Here is a 22,957-nt window from a genome sequence, read left to right as displayed (position 1 = left end):
GGTGCTCTCACCCAAAATTGGGGTGGGAAATAGAAGTCCAACCTCTCTTTGAAATAGGCTTTGGCAACCATTGTTCCATGTAAAATGGACAAGACAACAACAGCAACAACAACCTAAATTAGTATAATGTTACAACAAAACAATACACACAAAATAAATAAATAAACAATGCACAAGAAATAATCACGAAAAATATTTGCATAAATTAAAATGATATGTAAATTTAACTGCTTGGGAGAAGTTAAAGCTTTACTTACTATCCATGATTGCGCTCCAGTGAATATTTAGGTAGTCGTCTCTATCGGAACGAGTGTGTTCATGAAAGAAGCCAATGGTGTGTCCCAATTCATGCACAAGTGTAGGATGTTGAAAGCAGCCTTTTGAGAAAGAAAGGACTTGGATTCCTCCTGTTCTACCAACCTTGGAATAGCACCTGTAAAGAATGTTTCCTATACTACAAAGATAAAGCATAAAAGTTGTGTTAAAATATATTATTTTTAGAATTATTTCTAATTTACAAGAGTGGTGTATTTTAAGTTTATGAACTGGTTATTCAGTCCCGTATTTCCAGATCATTATTGCTTTTTAAAAGGTAAAGTGCTAGCTTCTCACTAAAATTTGTCTCTAATTAACTACGTGTCTGACTCATCATCTAGGTATATAAAATAATATGTAAGTATATCCACTTCGTTATTATTATTTTCCTAATTATTTGCTGGTAAATTTATTTACAGTATAGTTTAATTTGCTGCTGATTCCCTATTTATTTGTATGTGAATTACATTTCCTTTCTTTTTGATCGAATTTCAGTTTAAAGGTTTCATCGAACTATTGTTTTACATTTATAAGTATTTTTTTTATATATTGATAAAGTAGTCTAGTTCAGCGGTATTTCAAGGAATAACCCTTAGAATTTCAAGGGCCACTACATATACAATTTTATATTTGGATGACCTCAAATATGAATTAAAAAAAAAAAAAAAAAAAAAAAAAAAAAAAAACACCTTAAATAAGACCTTAAAAACAACACATTAATACGCAAAAACAATATTCAACTTTCCAATACATGTAATTCTAAATTTCATTTGTTAATATAATTTTCGAAACATTTGGTGTTCAGCAGCATAACTTTATGGAAATTCAGGCTATGCCCCTGATTATGAGTAATAATTAAAACACTATTAACATCTTCCTGATACACATATTTCGTTCACATTGAAAAATTATACGAAAAGCACAAAAATCTTACCTTATTGTACAGAAAGCTTCACATTTCCATATCACTAAAAAGAAACCTCACGAAAAGCAAGAACAAACCGGCAAACTCAAAGCAATATCAATAAACTGAAAGCGTTATGTTGCCAATTTTTAATTATTGTAAACATAATAATCATTGCTTACTCAGCAATGGTGTCATCGATCAACAGTTAGTCAAAACGGAAACATCCAGTGATGCAATTATAAACAAGAATTCAGATGGTTCTCATAAAAATCCATCAAGTTGCCTATTGACACGGATAAAAACTGTGTTATTAATGACCACAGTAGCATATGTTTGTAATTCAAAAGGAAATAGAATTCCAGTTCGCGCTATTATTGATGACAGCAGCATAACCATGGATGCCAACTCTCACTTTCAAATGTCGCTAGATACACCTGCAAAAGCAGCTGAAAAGTCGCTTAAATTCAGAAGGAATTTTGCTAAGTAGTAGCTAAAATAAAATTAAAAAAAAAAAAAGTATAATCCATATTCCATAATAGGTTTTGTTGCTCGTCATTTTTTAAACTGAATCTTCATAAAAGTATAAGTAATGTCAGAATTGTTCTGCGGACCATCAAAACGTTTTCACGGACCACCGGTTGGCGACCGCTGCTCTTCGAACGCACTTATGTTTAAGCTGTCTAAATTTTCTGTTATTTTAATTACGTGTCGGAATATTCTAATGTATTTCGATCCCCATTAATATCTAAAAGAACGCAACTATCCACTTTAGCGAATTTCTTTTAGCATCGGCATACAGTAGATAATAATATTTCATTTACTGAATGTCATTTCATCAAGTAAAATAATTGCAAAAGGTATCTTAGATATGTTAATGTGGTTGTTGTTAATAACTATACTAACAGTTGATCAAATCATCATGTACTGTAGATGATATGTTTGCGAAAAATAGCAGATACATAAATAACTGAAATTGAACAATAAGTAGCTAAAAATTTCAACATCAACTTTGTTTAATAAATTGTCAGGCTCCTAACTGCACATGTTTTTCAAACAATGAACTGCATTAATCATTTTTAATAAAATAGTTTTGCTTCTTAACATTATTCTTTGTGTCTTCTTCTTTATATATAAGGATTAGTTCATTGCGATCTAGATGTTTAAAGTACTATTTTTGTGAGATGAAAGAATTCAATGGCTATAACTAAATGATTTAAACAACGAAAGCCAATTTTGTTTTAAGATCATGTACTATTAGAAAGAAACAAGTAAAACTGGCTTTGAAGAAAACGCACCAGCCGACTTCCAATAATAATTAAAAATATCATTCATTTAAAAAATTAGATATTATATAATACAGCACAGTAAAACTAATAAAATATGCACTTGCACAAGCAAAAATGTGTATGATTGCAATTTGATGTAAAATCCAAATCCCATTTTTTTTTTTTTTTTTTTTTTTTTAAACTGCGAAGACTGCTTACTAAGCAATAGCGTTGTGTCGCAACGACTTTTCCTTTTCTCGCCCCCTTTCACTGCCGAGTCTTTGCTTGGGGTGGCGAAGATATTCTGTTTGCGCTAGGATTGGTTCCTTTATTTTAAGATAAAAATGTGCCCATGATATTTCCTTCTTTCAAGCTAAAAATATGAACCAAGAAATTTCTTTATAATTGACTTATAGCTTACAGCACCAATCACTGACACTATTTTCTTTTCTTTCTTTTCACTATTTCCTAAATGTACGCTGCTGATTCAAACCCTTTTGAATAATAATACGTTAGTAGTTTTGGTTTGGTTCATTTTGATTAAGGCAAAGACTAAAGCTATCTGCCTAAACAGTGGGATGCTTTAGTAGAGGACTTAAGGGAAACTGGCTCGTACCTGCGTTACATTTGTAGAATGCCAATGACCAAGCAGCCAGTCCTTTCGCCTAAATCGAACCCAAGTCGAATACCAGTGTTCAGCGACTTTACCGATTAGCCGTTGGTGAGCTCCAATAATAACTTAAGTAATCATATTTTCAGTAAGGTAAATTTTGTCAGTTGTAATTTCATTCATATTATTTTAATAATCGGTGTATTCCTCTCAAACAAAATTTTACTAATTAATAACTTTGCCAATTTGGATAATTCAATTATCCTTTAGATGTGTAAGGTATTTTTCAATGCAAAGTGTTTGAAAAATAATGGTGGGCTTTAATGCTCTCGGTTAAAACAGTTACATATTTTACGCAGTAAGATATTGATTTATGAAAGCTTTCAGTGGTGAAGCTAGTAGCTAAGCTATAAACTTTGTTCATTTTATATGCTAAATGTCTATTTTAAATTTTATTTATTTATTTTTGCGAAAGAAAATGTTTGTCTTTACATCTTTTTCAGATGTTTATTTATATTTTTGAACATCTTCGTTTTTTGCAAATTAAATGTTTTTTTAATCCAATGACATTTTACCTTATTTACAACATGACTCAATTTTTAACCCTTATTTCATTTTTAATCTGAATTTCAATAAAAGCACCTCAGAATCCGGAAACCCAGGCCGAATTTACTTCTGAGTATTGATTATCCCTTTAAAAAGCTCTTACGAAAGCATCCTTTCCCTCTCCCTGATATATAGCACGTTCTTTAGGATACAAGTTTGAACATTTAGATGTATAAAATTCGTTGATTAGAATATTCAGTATTACTGCCAGAGATTTCCATGTTTCAGCTTAAATTCAATCGGATCCTACCGGGGCTCTCTTTTTAGTATTTCTCAGTTTCTAAGGTTAAATTGTAATTCCATCTGGAGCCCCAAACAAGATGAGCTGTGGAATTTTAATTTACTATTTAATTATTTAACGTAATATTCTATTTTTATTTATATCTTTAAATTTTGTTCATCTCTAATTATTAATTATTTTATTTATTTATTTGTTTGGCTTTCTTGACAATCTTTCGCAAGGCTTCAGCACATCTAATTTTAGATGTTAAGCTTCAAATCATTACCATCTTCCTCCATGCTTCACTCTAGGCAAAAGAGAGCTGAAAGCATATATACGTATCTGAAAGAGCTCTCTTGTTATGAAATGTGCAAGAAGCGGGGTGAAAAAAGATGGAAGTGGGCTTATTGCTGAAGAATACCTATTTTATTTCATGTTCACACTGTCTACGTTTTGAGCTTCTGACGCTACTGAAATCAGCGTTTAGTTATGGGCAATGGTTATCAACGGCTTTGCTATAGTTGCCGCAACTAAGTATTTTAGCCCTTTGAAACTTCTGACAAGCAAATTTTTTTTTTGTGTGTGTATATGTTTATGTGTGCGTGAAAATGGGTGAAATCAAAGGAATGTTAAGTCCTGCTGTAATCTGAGTAATCGATGTTTTATGTTTTTTAAATACATTCTTTTTCATGCTCTAGCACCATTTCAAACAATTTCCTCATATCTACTCATTTACATTAATTGGATGAAGTTATGCGCTTTTCTACACGTATATGTGTGCAATGTATCATGTGTATATTTCATGCATATGTGACCTTCACAAATTAAAAAGACCTGTTACCTTAATAATGAACACACCAGAAAAACTGCACCAGTAATTTGCTACTTTTTGGACTTAGATATATTCCCCACTAAGTCTTATAATCTCCATGTTTGAATTAATACCTTTAATACCGCTAAAAATTCAAATTTTTCATTTTGCTGCTGTTATTAAAATCCAAAATCCTTCAGGATTCCCAACCAGAATTGTATATACGTTGTTAATATATAGTATAATTATGTGCGTGCTATGTTCACCGGGTCTTTCAGTTACATTTTCCGGTCCGTTGTGAAATTCATTACCGCATGTCCTTTTGATGGTCAGTATGGTATTTGTGGCAATATTTTAAAGTCTTTTCTAAAATGCTGTACATGAGAGAAATTGACTTTTCAGATTGGTTTGATGAAATAGCGTTTGTAGGAAGAATTACGTGTTACATCTTAGTACTATCCAGTTTACAATTCAAAGACCATCAGAAGGAAGTTAAAATTCTCTGAGCATAACATGTTTCTGGACCTGTTATGAAAACCTGTATTTAAACAGAATTTATTTGCTAAATTTGTATAATTACGTACTTTAGTCTCGATTTTTATAAACTTACATTAATTAAGACAACATTTACATTATGAAAGAAAGTAAGAAAGCAAAATATCTTAAATTATAAGCTAATATATACCAGGTGACAAAAAATATCACGACCGGATAAAGCTGGTCATGCCTCTAGAATGTTAGTCAACGAAGTTTTAATCTATAAGTTTAACAAATGTAAGATACGATGTTAAAATAACTTTTCATATTCCATTAGCTTGCTAGGGCACATACATATTACAGATAACAAGAGCATATTGAGCTTCTGTGGCGACTTACGAAACCAGCTCATTCTGCCATTAAAGTCGGAGCCAAAAAGATACCACCAATGTTCGGTGGTTTTACCTCTACGCACACTGGTTACAACTGATGAAGAATGGTACTATGTCACAGAATTTGAAGATACTCCAGAAAGAATATCATGGCGAGAAACTTTTTAAGATCACCATTTCTGAAAGTAAGTATAAGTAAATATCGATAATAAGCATCACAATTACAAATATACCACCTGTGCAGAACGGCAAAAGTGGCTGGAACTGTCGGTGGTAGTTTAAAAAAAAGGGTTGAATGCATTTTGCGGCAATGTATGCATGTCTGCTTCAAAGAACAAAAATATTTTGCACATTTTTTTTCCAGGTACTGATTCAGTACACTTATGGAAATCAAAATATTATATAGGGTTATAATATATACTTCACATTATATCATTACTGTATAAAAGAAAAACATTCATTAAAATCGTTTCCTATTTTGAAGTAAAATTATCAAAATATTAATGTGAGATTATTTCAAATGGCCTCTCTTCCTTACCCTCTGCCAGCGAAGATGAGGACAAAATCTTTATCGTCTTCTTCCTTCTCGACAAAACGGATGCAAGTTTTTGATTCATATTCTGCCATAGCTTTCTTTATCATTTCCATTTGCTTATCGTCTGTGCATAAAATAAATGTTAAAGAGAATATACATAAATAGTAATAGTTTGTTCTCTAAACTCTTTGAGGACTACATTTTAAAAAATAAATAATGTAGACTATTATTGATAAATTAGAATAAAATAAATTAAAATAATGGAAAATTTGCAATTTGTTAATTCAAATTTCCCTTAAGTGATTTTTTAAATTACCCTAGGGCTAGATTTCTGTGTTTTGCGCTCTCCTTTTTTATGAGAAATAGGAGCTCTAAACGATAATATAATTTTATGAATGACGAAGATCGGCTAATCGTAGGTGGGAAAAAATTAGATAATGATTTGCGTCCTCTTTAACCCAAAAATGAATGTCATCTATTCGATCATGAATGTAAGATTTGAAAAAGACACATAAAATATTTGTAAAATAGTACATTGAATCGAAGATTAAACTCATTGGTTATTTGAACTGAACAGCATTTCAATCTGCAAAATGCTATAATAATTCTCAACTGTCTAAGAGTCTATCCCGAAGCTAGGTATTTAAATCACCATCAAAAAGGAAGGGGAGCAAGGAGAACGCGCCATTTGAATATTCCAGAAAAATTTGGCTTAGAGTTTGAAAATGTATTTTCTAAAATGTTCAAAATTTCACCAAATTCGTAAGAAACCACTAAATGTAGCCAGTGTGGAGGCAAAAATTTATAAAAAAATTTTATAGCCAAAAATTATAACCTTTATCTCTCATTCTTCTTTACTTCCACCTTTTCAACGTCTATTTACATATAATTAAAGGAATGGAACTAATAAAACATTTAAGCACATTAAAAAATAATAAAACACTAAAGCCCATTAAAAATAATTCAAAATACTTAATAAAAAATTTTAAAAATATCTGAAAGGTTTCAAATTTTAAATTTGTCTGTCCAAAGGGGCGTTTTTTTAACATTTTGTGTGTTACCTTTATTTATTAAATATCATGTTCTTCGCACTTGAACCATAAAATTCAGTTCAAGAGTAATATCGCAAAATAACATTTAATTGAGCATGTCTTTAGAATTTCCGATATACACAGTCTCACGCCGGTGTCTTCCTGTTTGCGCGGTTGTCAAAAACGTTCCTGTTTGCGCGAAATCATCAATCTTCATTACCCCCCTTCCAAAGGGGTTCCATAATGGGGGTCCGACTGGGCGTTGGCCTCTTCCGAAACGTAGGAAAGCAAAAATTTTTTAGATTTAAAAAAAGAATTTTTAAAAGAAATAATCGAAAGATATTTACGAAGTCTGAGTTTTTGTATATCTTTGCATAAATGAAGTACTGTATTTAAAAGGGAAGAGATGTTCAAACTCTGTGATGATTTTGGCAATGAACTAAAAAATCGTTTCTAAAGTAAAAACAGTATTCTTCCGAAATTCTGCATAAAGGTGAATTATAATAAAATCTCAGAATATATATTCTTTACGAAAAGAAAGACAGATGAGAAGAAAATATACCTCGAATATCAAGGCAGCTTCTGAGAAAGCTTTGTCCTAGCCAACAGGAGCTTTTTTTTTTTCCTAGCTGTAAATTGTCAAAGTCTTAATTCAGAAATATACGAGTAGCATCTGAATCTCGATTGAATGGACTTGCTTTACTTGCATTTATCGGAATATCCAAATACATTAATTACATCCAAATACCAAAACAGAATATCCAAATGCATTACCATTGATAAATTTATTAATTGTCAAAGGTAAATTTGTTACTTTCAAAGATTTAATTCAGAAATTCCAGAAGCATAGCGCACAATTCAGCAGTGATTGTATATATTTATCATACTAATTTAAAATAATTAATTATGAGTATATACTTGTTAGTAATTATTGACAGTAAATATAAATAGTTAAAGAGTATATTTTAAATAATTTATTTTTATATACGCATATGTATTTGTATATAATGAAATTCTTAATTATTATCAACTTGATATTATTTCATTTTAAAATGCTCTTTTTCTAAATCTCCTATTCATCTAGCTTCTCTTTTAAGAGAAACTGTACTTTGTGAGTCACTTTGAATTCCTACTGTAAATGCGATTCCCAATTTAATTTATTCCTATGGTGGCAATATTAAAAACTTCGGAAACACTGGTTCAACAGTTGTAACTGAAGAGTAAGTACAATCAGCTTCTTTAAGGCAAATATCAAACGACTTTAGTTTACTCTGACGATGGATATTTAAAAAGTGGAGAATTCAGTATTCGTCGAATATTGCGATATTCTGATATTCCCTTAAAATTCGTGCTTTCGAAATCTCTGATAATCTCTTAAAATGCATGCTACGATTAGAAAATTTAATAAATTTGATTACAGTGTGACGTTATTAGGTTTAATCAATGCAGCAAACGTGAAAAATATGCAGTGCCCTCCCCGAGTCTCGAACCCTGGACCTCTCGAATACACGCCCGGGTATGCTTCCAACTAATCACGAAGGCATGCGGAAAGGAGGCAGAAAATACCTTATAACTAAAATTATCAATTTAATAACAGAGAAAATTCAACTTTCCTTCACACTTTTCCACGCTTAGGACTGGCAGTAAAAATACTGGCGTGTTTAAAAGTTGTGTGATGTTAGTCACTTTCCTTGTTTAAAAAAAAAAAAAAAAAATATTATTAAGTTATTTTTAGAGAAAATTTTCATATGTTTTAATCGAATTTTTGTAGATAAGAAAGAGATAATAAGCACTTTCTTATATTTTATGATGAGTAAAATTCTTGCATAATACGTTGGATTCTTTTCTCTTTTTTGACCACACTTGTTTTCTTTTTTTCCCTTCTAAATTTACATAACGACGATCTATAAAATAATCACTTTCTTTAGCTCCGTTTTTCAAAAATTTTATCAGTTCTAGAGCTTTAGGATGGATTTTCCTAATAACAGAATTTACTTTATGATGCCATTCTTCAACAATATTATTTGTCCTGTGCAATTTTTTAATGCAATTCCACATTTGTATAGTTACGACGTCATTTTCAAGCCATTGTTCAACAAAGTAATCATAAAATGCCTCTAATCTTGCATTACGAGGTGAACTTTCTTGTATGCACAGCCAACCATCATCGACACATTCCGCGGGTATGTATGCAAGGGACGCGCACATTCTGAGATGGGATCTAATTTCGTCATTATGCCTATATTCGTTAACAAGTCCCAAATCTTGAATCTTTCTCCACAGACACTGATTTAAGTAGAAATTGCAACCTCTTATATTTAAAGAAGGAAAAATATTTTTCAGCGAAATTATAACTGCAATTTCAAAATCCATCACAATTTCTGTAGGATCCCAATCAGAAATATGTTTTTTAATTAAACGAAATAATCTCTCATAAGTCTGCTTCCGCTTATCAGGAAGTAAGCAAAACAACACAGGAACAAAATTAATCTCGTTAGAGGTATTTCCAATATCAACATAGATAGTATAAATTTGAGAGAAAAGCTTTTTATGCAAATCCAATAAACTACATTTTCCTTATTTCTATTCCCAATTCGATATTGATAACCTTTGTAAAGGGCTAAAGGCTTTTTCCTTTTAGTTTCAATAATCTCTAAAACATCCATACTGATTTAGATAGGAAAAATAACAGCTAATACTAAAGATTTTATAGTGGAATGAAACTAAAGATTTCGAGAGGAGCCTAAACTAAGACACGTCTTCTGCCTAACAATGTCAAGACTATGACTAACTTATTCACAAAGGAACTGCCCAGCTCTTCTTAATGACTCATCCTGACATCTCCTGAGGAACTTTGGCATGGAGGTAGGAAAGGGAGGAGGGGCCAACCCGCGCTAAAAGTGAAGCACTGCTTTGAAGCTTGGGTCACCAGATGGGGTGTTCTTTGTTTACATTCAGAAGCTCGCTTCACAAGATTCTGATAGTATTTCGACACACGACAGTTCCATAGAAATCGAAAAAGGGACACTCTCGCATGAAAGAAACATTCATAGTGTAATGGATAATAGCAATTTGTATAGTTTAGTGACGCTTACGCAAAAATCACATCTTGGTTATTTTTCGATAACTAACAACAGCGATTTTGATTATGAATTTGTTTTATAAAATCATAAGCTGTTGCACTACAAAAATATAGATTTTAAGAAAAATGTTATGCTTGAAGAATGAAAAATTCCTTACGGTACATTTAAAATTGTATACGCCTTTCGATACCCTTGATAGAGTATTCGCTACTTTTATTTTATTTTCCAAACGTCAAAATGTTTTAAATAAAACAAATTTTTTTCACATCCATATATTATTGTAACATGTACCTTTTAAAATTTTTTAGAGGAGAGGCTTTACTGCTGCTCATTTTAAACCCATCGCTTTAATTTTATATATCTGAAAAATAATCACTTTGGGCTTACACGTTTTATAAATATAAAATTATGCATGTTAAAATATTTGTAATTAGGCACATAGGTCAGATTAAGGTTTTATTAAATAGAGTAACGCATGCAAGGGCTATCTGCCTAAAGAGAGAGATGCCATCATGGAGGAATTTTGAAGTAAAACTGACCTTTTAGTGTGTATTAAAAATAATACTTATAATTTTCATTAAAATTATATTCATATATATTTTTTATGTAAAACTTTCGGGTGTATGCTAAATTAGTGTAAATTACTTTACACGAAAAATATAGTGAATGCACAGAAATTAAAGATTTGCACATGCCGGAAATGAAAAATAGGAAATATGTATGGGCATTTATGCATGTGTTTGCAAAAAGCATGTATCTGCCTTTGACAAAATACTTAAATATTCATTAAATTATTTATAAATGTATTTGAAATGAAGAATTTATTCACTTATAAATAACTGTGAAAGTACTGTGAAGAAATCTAATTATTAAATGTATCTAATTTATAATGATTATAAATGTTATCTAAATATATAATAACCTTAATATTGAATTGTAAACATAAATTGAAATCCTGTTGACAAATACGTTATAAAACTATTTAAGCAAGAATTGTTCGTATTGGAAAGCAATCTGTTAAAAGGTATTGTAAAGAAAATGCTATGAGATGCGCACTTAAGAACGTAATAAAGAGTTTTGGAATATGTATTGTTGAAATGAAGGGTAAAAAAAAAATCTGATAAGTATAATTAAAAGAATTATTCCCCTTACATTTTATAATAACTCAGTTACAAGTTTTAAATAGTACTTAAAAAAAAACTTATTTTATTCCCTTTCAGAAATGTTCAGAGAAAGTCAAGTACTATTTAATACCTATTTAATTATTAGGAATTAGCGAAATACGTATTTAAAGTATTTCGCTAATTCTTAATAATTCTCTAATTTAAAATGAACCGAATAGAGCATTAATTATAAATTGACTTACATTTTTCGATTTAAAAGATGCCTCAGAAGCCAAAAAATCATGTCATATTTAAGAAAGTATTTTAGGAAGAAGCTCTATCAATAGAAAAGAAATAATGCATAATTTTAATATTAATAATACAATAAAGTTTGATCTTAATTTTTGTACCTTAACCGAATAAAATCGAAAAATATATATGAATATAATTTGAATGAAAATTATAAGTATTATTTTTAATACCAACTCAAAGGTCAGTTTTTCTTCAAAATTCCTCCACGATGTCATCTCTCTCTTTAGGCAGATAGCCCTTGCATGCGTTACTCTATTTAATAAAAACTTAATCTGACCTATGTGCCTAATTACAAATATTTTAACATACATAATTTTATATTTATAAAACTGTAAGCCCAAAGTGATTATTTTTCAGATATATAAAATTGAAACGATGGGTTTAAAATGAGCAGCAGTAAAGCCTCTCCTCTAAAAAATGTTAAAAGGTACATGTTACAATAATATATGAATGTGAAAAAAATTTGTTTTATTTAAAACATTTTGACGTTTGGAAAATAAAAGTAGCGAATACTCTATCAAGGGTATCGAAATACCTTAATTTGTTTTTCTAATGTAATTAACGAAAACTTGTGAAAATATTTCATTCAAATAAAACCATTCTGAGAAAACTGTCCTGTGAAAAGTATAGCATTTAATTCCGTTCAGAATGAAATGTTGTTTAAAAATATGTTGTTTTCACATACTTAGGACTCTGAAGTGTTGTAGAAAAAGAAAATATATACATTTATATGTATATTTACGAAGTAATTACAAAATATTTACATCCGAACGTGTCAAATCCCATAGAACTCAATGGTAAATGACCCAATGTTTTGGTCACCACGTAGGGATCGCCGGTGCTTCAGAGCAGGGTACGGGAGAAACCTGTTTAGGGCGACTCCATCTTACTTCCTACCTCCATGAACTTTGGAAGGGGGACCGTACTCCCCGATTTCGCACAAACAGGAAGATTTTTTAAAAACGCGCAAACAGGAATCGCGGAAACAGACCTAAATCCTCACGCCATGGAGATAAAAATGTTTTTTCTGTACAACTTTGCCATTGCTGGCCTTGAAATCCTTGAGTTTGTTAATTAAAAATTCGTTAAAGTGTTATAAAATATGAAATTGATAATAAACAAATTTCAAATTTGGGCTTCCAGATGCCTATATTCGCAGTAGGATTACGTCATTCAAAATTGCATGGCTCTAGGTACCGTTGTTTTATCATAATGCGAGAAACATACATACATTTATGCAGATTCTTCATTATTTAATTTCTTCAAATATAATGCAGAGCGGTAATATTTTGTGGCAACAGTTTGAAAAGTGAAACGGACCTTCAGAGTGATTCGACGCAAATTCGTAAAACGAAAACAATAGACCCTCAGGTCCATTGGACTAATAAAATAAGTAATATCATAAATATAAAATAATAAGACAATGAAATTTTAATAAAAAATGCGCAGAACAAATTAGCAAATAAATCAAAATAAATAAATAGTAATGCAAAAATAGGGAAGTGTTAAAGGGAACATAGTTCAATAATATTGTAATTATTTCATATTCATTCTGTAAGAAACTATTAATAACTTAAAGCGTGCTACCTCAAACTAAGCTATGACAGTAGTGTAATTGCCGTTTCCTCTTCGGCGGGTGCTTGCTCTTTGTGCCTTGGATGGGAATGAGAAACATACTATCTAGGGAATCAAAATACTTATCCTCCTCCCCCTAAAAATAATAATGCTTTGACCTATCACTCTGTTAAATTTCAAACAAATGCAGATTTTAAAAAGAAATATTTATCCTTAATCAAGAATTAGGCTTCGGAAAAGGAATGGATGTGTCTTCTTGATCCAAAGTTTTCTATTCCAGGTCTCTCTTGCTAATTGGCTGTTGTTGTATTTTGCTAAACTACGTTGGTACCCTTTTCAGGGCTTAATTTCTAAGATTAAAAGTGCCCTATGGAAGCCCTATGGAAGACCGTCAGCAAAGAGGAACAGAAGCACATAAATAAATAAAATGACTATTAAACTCATTAATCATTTTAAAAGTAAATAGTTAATTATTATCAAATTAATTAATAGATATTTAATTAATGCTTATAAATTGTTATTTAATCAATAATTATTATATAATTAATTAATTATAATTTAATTTATAATTATTAGATAATTAATTATTATTTATTGAAATAATTAAAGATTTAAGTTGTAGGGTTTATATTTATTTTAACTAACATTTATTTTAAGTTTAAACTATCTTTCCTGTCAAGCCTTACTTTCCCCTGGAACTGCCAATGCCAGAGTATGTAAATTTTAGTAGAACACGCAAGGATTCAAATTATCAGCGGAAGTATTCTGTTAAATAGAAAGGAAACGAGTTCGAAGTGTGCTGTTCTTACTTCACGAGCGCAGAGGTAATTAGCCAGAAATTGAAGAACCCCGCGTTTCGGCCTGTGTGCTTGCCTTGGAAAATTGTTAATCGTTCAACGTGATATTCAAAGTTTGCTGAATTAGCAGCGGTATTGTAAAACGCGGTGAGGTTAGTTACTTTTAGAGAGCCTCGTAGTTAGAGTCTTGTTATTATTTCTTTTCAGGTTCTTATTTTTATTTTACCGCCGGGTCGGCGTAGTTTGTGAGCGTCAACAGCACGCAATTGTAACTTCTTAAGTTGAATAAAAAGGAACTTAAACCCTTAGCAAGATTCTGTCTATTTTCCAGTTTCAACAGTCACCTCTTGGTTGCGTGCAAGTTGGAGGCGCGCAACTCTACATTGGCGCCCGAACACTTATCGAACTGAAATGGCCGAAAATCGGATGGAAGCCGCGGAACAACACCAAGAAATGGCAAGCCAATTGGAAGCATTTGGATACCTGGTCCAGACTTTGAGAGCATCAATCAAGCCAAACGTCAATTTCGACGGAAAAAATTCGGTGGCGATATTTCTAGAAGGCCTAGAAAATCACTTTCAGCTATACCTGTGCCTGAAAGACAAAAAGTTGCCATCGCCACATCTGCACTAAGAGGACAGGCCGCGCTATGGTGGAAGAATATAGGCAAATTTTTATTAGGGGAATTTGGAAGCCAGACATATACATTTGAAAATTTCAAAAAATCGTTAGTAAAGGCCTTCCCCGTAGTGAAAGATCAAGCAAGGCTGGAAGCCGAACTATATAGTTTCTATTAACGGGATATAGAAGAGTTGACGGACTTTATTTTGCGAAAAATTAAGCTGACGGATATGCTGTATGGGAAGAAACCCGACGCGGAGATTATTGAAATAATCTTACCAAGATTGTTACCTGCTGTTCAAGACTACTTCGAAATTAGAAACCCAAGCACATTGCAGGAGCTCTTCGAATTGGCGGTGAAGTTTCAAAATCGCAGAATAACGGAAAAAGCTAGAGGGGCATCGTATTCTCAAAGTACCCGAAGGAAATCTTCAAATGAGCAAACCAGAAATGCAAACCGCTTTTATGGGGGAAAGAGCTATCAAGCTAGCTCATCGAACCTCGAAGGTCAAGGCCCAAAAAGAAAATTCGAAAACAAACATCCGCGTACCCAGAAGGCAGAACTTGAAAGGAAACCTTTAAACGAGTAGAGGGGCCTGTGAAAGCGAGGGTCCAGACCCCGGAAGTTTAAAAAAAACCCTCAAAAAGACATTTAAATACGGTCATCGTAAAAAAACTCACATCTACCAATTATACAAGTCCTGGTTGGCGATGTACCAGTAGAAGCCCTCATCGATACAGGAGCAGAAGGAAATTTTATGAGCGAAACATTTTTCAAAAAGAATTTTTATAGAGTACGATTATTTAAAACCAAAAATACGGAAATTATAGCGGCGTAAGGAAAAACCTGTCACTGCATCGGGAAATTATCATTAAACATACAGGTAAAAGAGGAAAGCCTCAAAGTATTAATTTTTGTAGTGAAGAATCTGCAAAATCCTCTTATTTTAGGTATGGAGTTTTTAAGGGCCGCGAGGGCCAAGCTGAATTTTCAAGACAGTTCCGTGGTGCTGGAGATGGACCAGAGGGTGGTGGAACCTGTGGAGAAACCGCAAGTTGACCTTAGCCATCTGAATGACCATGAAAGTAAAGCAATACAGCAAGTGGTGAGTAATTTTTCTCATTTGTTTTCAGGAAAACCAGGAAACTGCCAAATCGTGACTCACAAGATTCAATTAAATGCCGAAAAACCTTGTAGGACTAAACCGTATCGTTATGATAAACAAAAAGACCTAATCATCGAAGAACATATTCAGGAGATGTTAAAGAATAAAATAATAACGCCCATAAATAGTGAGTACGCGAGTCCAGTCGTACTATGTAGGAAAAAGAACGAGTTTCCTCCTTCGGATAAAAGGGCTTGGAGGTTTGCTATCGATTACAGAAAACTAAATTCCCAGTTTACCCTTTGCCGGTTATAGAGGAAATTATTAGAAAGATCAAATCTACAAGATACATGTCTACTTTGGACTTAACGTCTGGCTACTATCAAATAGCTATGAGACCCGAAGACATACATAAAACCGCGTTTATAACAAAATCGGGCAGTTATGCATTTTTACGCATGCCCTTTGGGTTGTGTGGGGCCCCATCAACATTCCAGAGAGCTATGGACATTGTTCTAAAGCCTGTCCTAGGAAAATCAACTTTAATCTATCTAGATGATATAATTATAACGAGTAGTACGTTGGAACAACACATTAAAGATCTAGAAGAAGTTTTTAAATTATTAAAAGAGGCCGGTCTTACAATTAACGCCTCAAAATGCAAGTTCGCAACTAAAGAACTTAAATATCTCGGTTATAAAATTTCGCAAATGGGTATAGAAACGCAAGATTCAAAAATAAAAGCAATCAAGAATTTTCCACCGCCCAACACCGCCAAGAAACTTTCTTCTTTCCTTGGGTTATGTTCTTACTATCGGTCTTTCATAAAAGATTTCGCTAATATTGTTGAACCACTTTTAGTAATCAAAAGAAAGAGAAGTAAATTTACGTGGACAGCGGAAGCAAATACAGCATTTGAAAGATTAAAAGAAGCCCTCATCAATGCCCCTGTCTTGAAATTCCCGGAGGGGGACGAAAACCTGGAAATTGCAGCAGATGCGTCGGACTATGCGGTGGGTGCGGTTCTTATGCAAAATAGCCATCCTCTGGCATTTTTTAGTAAAACGTTGAATCAGACACAAAGGAATTATACAGCTACAGAGAGAGAAACATTAGCCGTATTAATGGCTGTACACAAATTTCGAGTTTATTTCGGCAAAGCGCCAGTAACAGTCTTTTCGGATCATGCGGCTGTTGGTAGACTTTACTCGGGGAAAAACCTAACGCCCAGGTTAATAAGATGGGCTTTAAAACTCCAAGAATATAATCTCAGAATAAAATATAAACCGGGTAAGGAAAACAATGTAGCTGACGCACTTTCTCGTATAAAACTGGACGATGAAGGAAATGAACTTAAATGCGCTGTGTTGACTTCAAAAATTTTAGATTCTAGAGATACGATTATCACTGAACTGAAAGCTGATCCTGAATTTGGAAATATCTATGCATATTTGAAAGACCCCGAAAGCTTTGAGCACACAGATATCGATGCGATAAGAAATAGAGCAGAAAACTATGAAATAATAGATAATTTATTATTTTATACGAAAACAACAAACGAAAATCTCGAGTACAAACCAGTCATCCCAGCCTCGCTTCGATTAAGCATTTTGAAGGAATTACACGACGCGAAAACAGCGGGTCATTTAGGGGTCAGAAACACTTTAAAAAGGGTACGCGAGGCGGTATATTTCCCGCAATTATACAAAATAGTAACTGCGTATGTCAGGTCCTGCAATCAATGTCAGTTAATAAATGATATTAATTACAGCCCGACCGGGTACTTAAATAGCATTCGCGCTACATTTCCGAATGAAATTTTAGGCATAGATCTTCTTGGTCCCTTCCCCCAAAGCGAGTTAAATAAAAATCGTTTTCTTTTAGTAATAGTAGATCATTTTTTAAAATGGACAGAAATTGTTCCACTTAAACGCGCGTCAGCCAAAACAGTCGCAGATGCATTCTTACACAGATACATTTTAAAATACGGAGCACCGATAAAAGTCATTAGCGATAATGGAAAACAATTCATTAGTCAAATATTTGAAAACATATGCACTGGACTTGGCATATGCCATATCAAAATGGTTCCGTATAGACCACAGGCAAACATAGCAGAAAGAGTGAATAAAAACATCGTAAAAATAATTCGCAGTTACGTTAGCACACATCACAAGCGCTGGGATGGCTACATAAATGAATTAGCTTATGCTTTAAGAACGGCAAATGACGATACTACGGGAAAAACTCCAGCAGAATTATTTTTAGGCCGAAAGTTAATTACGCCTTTAGATAAATTATTCTTTGTTCAACAAAGAGAGCAAGAGTTTAAACAGAAAGATGTGCAAAAACTTATTGATCAGGCGCTTAAAAGCTCGGATACGGCAAGAAATAAGCAAAAAGTGTATTACGATAGAAAACGCCGTGAAGCAGATTTTAAATTTGGGGATAAAGTATTGAAGCGGAAATTTTCTTTATCAAGTGCCCCAGACAATTTTACGGCAAAGTTAGCTCCAAAATTTGAAGGCCCCTATGTAATTTAGGAAATCAAAGGAGTCGTATTTTACCTTAAGAAAGAGAGAGGGGAGATCTGTAAAGCAAGTCCCGACCAGGTGAAAAAATACTATAAGCCAAATGATTTTGAAATCCTTAAAAGTTTCTTGCAGGACTCGAGTCTAAAAGAAGTAGAAGGTCCAGAAATAACAACTGTTCCACCACCCAAGAAGCAGAGAACTGAAGAGAGACCTAGCCCTTCTACAACCCAGACGACGGTACCAAAAAGAAAAAATGAAAACTTTCAAAGTCCAGCATTTAAGAAAAACAAGAGATCCACCGCGTAAAGAAACCTTGGTAAAGAGGAAAACACCACCTACAACGTATCGCAGTAGAAATTATACATCAAGGAGAACGCTCCCAGGGCCAGAGAGTCAGGTGCAAGCAAGGCCGCCGTTCCGGAAACTGAAACGGCGGCAGGAGGAACGAAAATACCAGGAACAACAGAAGAAATTCAAGAAGGACTCCAGACCGGAGGACGTCAAGACCAGCCGTCCAATGGAAAAACGAAAACGACAACAACCCGACGATTACTCCGCCAAGAGGCCAGCATGCAGAGGACGCAAAAGAAAAACTAATGTGGACGACACTCGGAGGTCAGTAAGGAGAAGATTGACGTCCATGAAACCTATAACATGGGAACAATTTTGCCAGAAAAGAGTGACGGAGTTTCAATCATCGAAAACTCAAATATAAGTTAAAATCTTCTATAATTTTTTTTTTCTTTTGTTCCGAAATGTTATGCATAAGTACCAAGTTCTATATTTTGACGATATATCTCGGTTGAGACTTAGTTTTGTTTTACTTTATTTAGCTAAGGCAAAAGTATTATTTTCTTTAAGTATAAAAGCTAAGAACAAGCATTTTCTGTTGGTCGAAAGACTAATTCTGTTATGTTAAAGCCAAAATTTGGCCGAAGATAAAAATAACTTCATATTCTTGTATTAATAAGAATTTTAGTTTCAGTGCCGCCAGCTTGGCGAAGAATGAGTAAAGTAAAAATTTATTTTCTCTTATTCATTTTATGGTAAATTGTAAAAATCGTAAATACTTGAATGTTATGTAAAAGTAGAATTTAGTCTAGAAGCATAAAATTTTAGATGCTAAAAGTAAAATGCTCAAAAGCAATGAATTCAAAATTTAAGTATTAAACTGTAGATAAAATCATGCTTTAGAGCGAAAGCCTGCATGTCTAAAGATGAATGAGGGAGAAGTTAGAATGAATGTGTTTTGTAGGGTTCTCCACCTACACTTGAATTTCTAAGAATGTTAAAGTAGCTCATCGAGTTGTAGAATGTCGAGTAAGGTGTGTCTATTTGGTCGTTGAATTCTAACAAATCATGGTGGTTAGGGGAAGTGTTGTAAGACTAAAACACGAATATTCCCGTTTGACACCACACATGGTGGAGAGCCAGGGTAAAGTTAAATTAATGCTTGAAAAATTGAATGAATGTGAATTAAGCAATAACTAAGGAAAACGAATCGTTTATCGTTTAAAAATAAAAATTTATTCAGTGTCAAGAAAGTGTTAATTATAATGTATTTAGAAAGATACTGATACTTATTCCTTCCAGATGCTAGAAGGAAAAGAATAAGATTGATTGATGAAGTACAGGAAAAGTTGCTGTAAGAACAGAGATTTATAAGTATCGACAGAAATTTAGTATACAATTTGTTACATAAGATTTTTTTTTTGTGTAAACGAGGCTCTTCAGAGTTAGTTCAGAATTATAGAAACTTACAACAGGTCGTTTGTAAGACCTGCTTCCAAATTTTCCAAATTCTGGCAGCGGCAAATGTAGGGTTTATATTTATTTTAACTAACATTTATTTTAAGTTTAAACTACCTTTCCTGTCAAGCCTTACTTTCCCCTGGAACTGCCAATGCCAGAGTATGTAAATTTTAGTAAAACGCGCAAGGATTCAAATTATCAGCGGAAGTATTCTGTTAAATAGAAAGGAAACGAGTTCGAAGTGTGCTGTTCTTACTTCACGAGCGAGGAGGTAGTTAGCCAGAAATTGAAGAACCCCGCGTTTCGGCCTGTGTGCTTGCCTTGGAAAATTGTTAATCGTTCAACGTGATATTCAAAGTTTGCTGAATTAGCAGCGGTATTGTAAAACGCGGTGAGGTTAGTTACTTTTAGAGAGCCTCGTAGTTAGAGTCTTGTTATTATTTCTTTTCAGGTTCTTATTTTTATTTTACCGCCGGGTCGGCGTAGTTTGTGAGCGTCAAGAGCACGCAATTGTAACTTCTTAAGTTGAATAAAAAGGGACCTTAGCAAGACTCTGTCTATTTTCCAGTTTCAACAGTCACCTCTTGGTTGCGTGCAAGTTGGAGGCGCGCAACTCTACAAAGTAATTAACTAATTAAATTAAATAAAATGTAAAAAGATAAATTGAAATTTAATACGCGATTTTTAATATAGTTTTATTGTTAAAATAAAATTTTCGAAATAAAATTTCTACCGAAATTGTTATTCAATTACATAAAAGAAGTGCCGCAGCCTTCTTATTCAGGGCTCCGGTGCGTTCCGGCTTGAATTATGATCTATTACAAAAACTAAGATGCACCGGAGCCGAGATCCGGTGGGTTCCGGCTAGGGGGAGAGATCTTTTATCATCACAAAAATTAAATATGCTTAAAGTATAGCTGATGAAAATTTCAGGGCGAAACAGAATGAGGGTATGAGTGGGTGGAAACAAAAAAATGAGGGAATCTTGGAGAGGGAGAACGTTCTCTTTGACCGCGGCTCTCTGTTAATATGAAATACCCTCATTTGCGGTCAGGTCATGAATTTACAATCCCTTTTTTCAGGGGGAGAGCTGACAAGGAGCGGACAATCTCGCTAGAGATCTTGAGAAAATGCGGGGGTTGTTTAAACATCTAACTTCTCTATTTTCAGTTTTATACACAGGAAAATACAAATTGAATTCTTCGAATGAATGCAATTTTGTACAATGAAAATGTATTACTTAACGATAAACTGTAAGATAAATAACATCTTTTTTTAAAGCCATAGGTGTAGAAAGACAGATGTTTGTTACACGAATGAATTTGTAGTAAATATTGAGTTTTTCATTTCGAATGCTATGTTCCATGTATGCGAAGTAGCTGAGTATGTGAGATAATAGTCATAACCGAATGGCTTTCAACCTTTTCACGGCTAAGGACTGTTTCTCAATTACATTGTGGTCGCTGCTTTTTGGTTAATTTTCTAATGGCATATAAACAATAATTGTTTTTATTTGAGACTTATGAATAAAATAACGCAAACTAGACTGCAGAAAATTTCTAAGAATGAAGTTAAATAATACTGAAAAATACATTATTGATGCACTTTTGTGTTTTACATGTAGTAGCATTAATTACTACTATAATCCTTAAACGGAATCCTTAAATTATATATATCTATGTATAGGTATATATAAATGGAACCAAATATAGAACAAGATATAAAATATCTTTATTATACAATGTTCATTACCATACGTATATTTACGTAATATCAATATAAATAGTTAGTTAAGTTTCGTACATATATAATTTATTTTTATATTTTGTATTTTTTGTATTAGATTCAGTATTGTATACGTATCTGAAGTTTCATTTGTTCTCTTTTTGGGTTACGACTTTAAGTGAGAAAGAATTGTTAGGGCCTTCATAGGGATTACATTATATACAATCAGTTAGGATCCGACTTTTCCTTTCTTTTAATCATTATATATATTGAAATACTACTTAATGAGTATACGTAAAATATAGCAGTTTTTAAGCTACTTATTTATATATCTATTGTCTGGTCTGGTTTGTTTGATTATAGCAAACCATTCGACCGTTATTTGCCTAAGGGTAAGGGTGCCTCGTGGAGAACTTTCTAAGCAAAACTGACTCTTATGCACGTTACACGTGGGGAAAACCTCGAAAACGCCAATACAGGCATCCCCGTCGATCCGGATTCGAACCCCGGATCGACCTGCCAGAGTTCAACGACTTTACAGCTCAGCCACTAGTGAGCCACCCCCCCCCCCACACACACACATATCCACACATATACGTTAAATAGTATTTACATGTCGTTTATAAAGTATAATTGAGTGCAATTTAATCATAAAGAGTTAGAAAATATTCTACGGAATTACTTCACTTCGTAGACTTTTTGTTAAGCTTCACCATATTTCTTAAAGAGAATCTCAATGCTAGTTCCATTTCCAAGCTGTTTATGTACCTTATTTTTCATGCTTTGAATTATATTTAGAAAATTACTTCACTTGCTTATAGCTGAAAATGCAGTTTTTTTATTGAAGAATTTAAGGGTAAGAAGAGAATTATGCCTTTTTCTAATTAATTATTCTTGAAGCATTTAAATTAAAAAAAAAAAAAAAAAGCGCACAATAATACGAATCACTGAACTAAAGTGGTTGATACAGGACAGATTAATTAGCTACTAAATTTTGATTTTCGTTGAGTGAAAAGGAATTCATCTGCATTCTATAAGAAAGCAGATATTCAAAAAATGTTTTTTTCCTATTCTCGCAGTCATAATATTTTTCTTAAATATTCAGCTAATTCATATTCAAATATTCCAATCCATTACAATAAGTAATAAATCGATACAGTAAATAAATAATTAAAATCAA

The 22,957-nt window shown here is 32.9% G+C and overlaps 1 protein-coding gene across 1 annotated transcript in view; it reads right to left on the bottom strand.

Annotated features, from left to right (window-relative positions):
• LOC118199552 (astacin-like metalloprotease toxin 5) overlaps nt 1–22,957 on the bottom strand; it is a 48,975-nt gene that overhangs the window by 6,333 nt on the left and 19,685 nt on the right. The window contains exons 4-5 of the mRNA XM_085824589.1: nt 6,142–6,262; nt 258–433 (exon numbers count right to left, since the gene is read on the bottom strand). Of these exons, the coding sequence (XP_085680715.1) occupies nt 258–433; nt 6,142–6,262 (297 nt within the window). The remainder of the gene's footprint in view (nt 1–257; nt 434–6,141; nt 6,263–22,957) is intronic.

The sequence above is a fragment of the Stegodyphus dumicola genome, chromosome 1 (genome assembly GCF_044657685.1).
Source record: "Stegodyphus dumicola isolate Sdum_Otavi_A_Nest chromosome 1, ASM4465768v1".
NCBI lineage: Eukaryota > Metazoa > Arthropoda > Arachnida > Araneae > Eresidae > Stegodyphus > Stegodyphus dumicola.
The sequence above is the reverse complement of the archived record's forward strand: the minus strand, read 5'-3'. Positions and strand labels throughout refer to the sequence as shown.